This window comes from Triticum urartu, chromosome 1 (assembly GCF_003073215.2).
Source record: "Triticum urartu cultivar G1812 chromosome 1, Tu2.1, whole genome shotgun sequence".
NCBI classification, from domain to species: domain Eukaryota; kingdom Viridiplantae; phylum Streptophyta; class Magnoliopsida; order Poales; family Poaceae; genus Triticum; species Triticum urartu.
Window position 1 is genome coordinate 286,076,279 of NC_053022.1, and position 2,501 is coordinate 286,078,779.

A 2,501-nucleotide genomic window follows, 5' to 3' on the forward strand; every position below is an offset into this window, starting at 1 on the left:
AAAGTGGAAGCAGAATAAACATCAAACCATAAAAGAAAAACTGAGAAAAAAAAATAAACAACTTAAAATGAAACTAGCCGGTGGGTTTGGGACTTGGGTTTCTGAGAATGCTTCCGGTGTGCCAGGCTGGCGAGGTGGGCCCCGCGGCTGTAACCGATCATTTACCTCGCGCGCCGCCGAAGTGAAAGGGTGGGGAAAATGACGAGCGGCTAAAAATCTCAAAATCGCTGTCAGTGACACAGTAATACGGCCGATTCCGCTTGGCTTCTCTCCCAAGACACGGTAACAAAGCACATTTCACCTCGCCGCCGGCCCGTCCCGTCCCTATAAATTCCCCTCTCTCCCCTCCTTCCCCGTCTTATTCTACATCCACATTCCACACCATCACGCTCGCGAAGCAGAGGGAGAGAGACCGGCGCGGCGAGCGGCGGCAATGGCGGACGCGAACCGGTGGCGGGGGGCAGCGCACGTGGTGTCGCAAGCCTTCGCGCAAGCTGTCGGTGTTCCCGAAGAAGTCCTCAGGTCGATCAACCTCGCCATCGCCAAGCTCGAGGCGCGAGCCGGGTTGCTGCGCGCGATCCGCGACGGCGCCACCCTCGAGGAGGCGACCGCAGGCTACGTCGAGCCGGGTCCCGACGGGGTCCTCCCCGCCGCGCTCCTCGAGGACGCCCGGCGCGGCATCAAGCGCCGCCGCTCGCTCCACAGCTTGGCCCGCGGCCTGCCCCTCTGCGCCCGTGCACTGGGCCGGGCACCCGACGCGGAGACGATCCAGAGATGGGAGATCTGCAACGTCGCCGTGCTCACCTACGCCCGCCGCGCGCAGATGGGGCTCCGCAACGCCGCGTCCTTCTACATGGCGGCCGGGGACGCCATCGTCTTGGCCTCGGTGCTTCCGTTCGGAGCCCCGCTCCGCGTCGCCTGGATGGGGGCGGCCGAGCGGCTCACGAGGCTTGCCTCCAGGGAGGCCACCATGGCGCGCGACAACATGTTCATGATGGGGCTAGCCGTTGGTCAGCAGGCCTGGCTCGCCATGGCCATGATGGGGCTTGCGCCAGGCGCGCTCGGCGGAGGAGTCAACAACCAAGTCCATCACCAGTAAGCCTCTGTTGCCATTCCTTCCTGCATTCCTGCGCCCCGGAGAGAGATTTTTCGCAAGCGCTTCTGTACGGTCTCGGTGTGTGGGGCTCGAAACTCTTGATGAGTTGGTGGGTCAGATAAACACGTCCCCGCTTCTTCTAGTACTATACGTATGTACATTGGTTGTTAATAGTTGTATAGATTAGGTGATTTGTGCTCTAGAATGTCTGGCGTTCACCTGATGCAATCCGGTCTGTCCGCCGTCAGATTCTCTGGCTGACCAATGCAATGCGAACGTGAACATGTGTACTTTGAAACTGTTGCTGCTCGGTTTCTTGTTGAATCTCGAATGTGGGTGATCATCTGCTGTGGTGCACGTTTTGTTGCCCAAAGAAATGTAAATGCGCTTTGATCGTCTACACGTGTTCATATCCAAAATTTCAGTTGATTCAGCATGATAATTTGACGGCCATTTTAATCATATTATACCTGATGTTTGGCTGCAGGCAGTTCCCTGTCTAAGTGTCAAGATATGCAAATTCTGGCCATTAGACCTCCATGATAATTTTAGCCAACGTTTTTATTATTCTCTTCTGTTGGGATAGATCCCTTCCGTTTGACTGGTTGTACAAAGCCTCACACAGTCTTCGCTCATGACTTTGGCTTACTGGGAAGTTCTCTGCTGATACCCAACGTTTTTATTAACCTCCTCTGGCTGTGGAGATTGCCACCAGGCCCTTTTGGTACTATGTGTCTTTTCGTAGCTCGAATAAACATCATATGCACGTGACGACTTTGGCTTACTGGGAAGTTACCTTTGTCTTGATTTTAATTCAGGAGGGATACTTCATTCTGACCAAACATGTTGATTCCATCACCTTAGCTGAGTCGGTGTTTTTGTCAAATGTAGGAGTTCCCTTAACTTAGCAATTGTACAGCATATCATTTGTGCAGGATTATAAATGACATCGTCGAGCAGTGGTGTTATCTGTCCTAGTCGAACCCGAGCGCTTGAGTATGCAGGAGAAACATTTTCTTCTGTTCACAAGGTGTACTCTTTCAAAGTCCCTCTTAGTTAGAAGGAAGTCTGTAAAAGCCCCGTAACAAGTCTGCGCGTTAATTTAGGATTATTGTTATTCGATTGAGCGGAAAATCTGCCGACTATTTTGACAAGGAAGTTAAGCAGGAACGAAGGCTGACATGTGTCATTCCACAATTGGACAAAGATTCGACTAAGACCCGAATCAAAATTAGCCGACCGATGATTAGATACTCCCAAAACTGTATCTCTAAATACTCCTTATCCAAACAACCAAATAAGAATTTTCAGCGATTCGGTGTCCAGGCTCGTCTGCACCTAGACAGAAAAAAATTCACAAAAAATACTAAAAACATTCAAAAAATTCTAAAATTTTCCCATGGTA

General features: G+C 51.7%; 1 protein-coding gene across 1 annotated transcript; it reads left to right on the forward strand.

Moving 5' to 3' along the window:
- Positions 1-383: 383 nt before the first annotated feature.
- Positions 384-1,488, forward strand: LOC125532022. The gene has a single exon (XM_048696228.1). The coding sequence runs from the start codon at positions 434-436 to the stop codon at positions 1,097-1,099; it is 666 nt and encodes a 221-aa protein (XP_048552185.1). The 5' UTR covers positions 384-433; the 3' UTR covers positions 1,100-1,488.
- Positions 1,489-2,501: the final 1,013 nt, after the last annotated feature.

What these genes read in the sequence shown, in the direction of transcription:
- LOC125532022 (XM_048696228.1), top strand. Translation starts at nt 434, where the DNA reads ATGGCGGACGCGAACCGGTGGCGGGGGGCAGCGCACGTGGTGTCGCAA.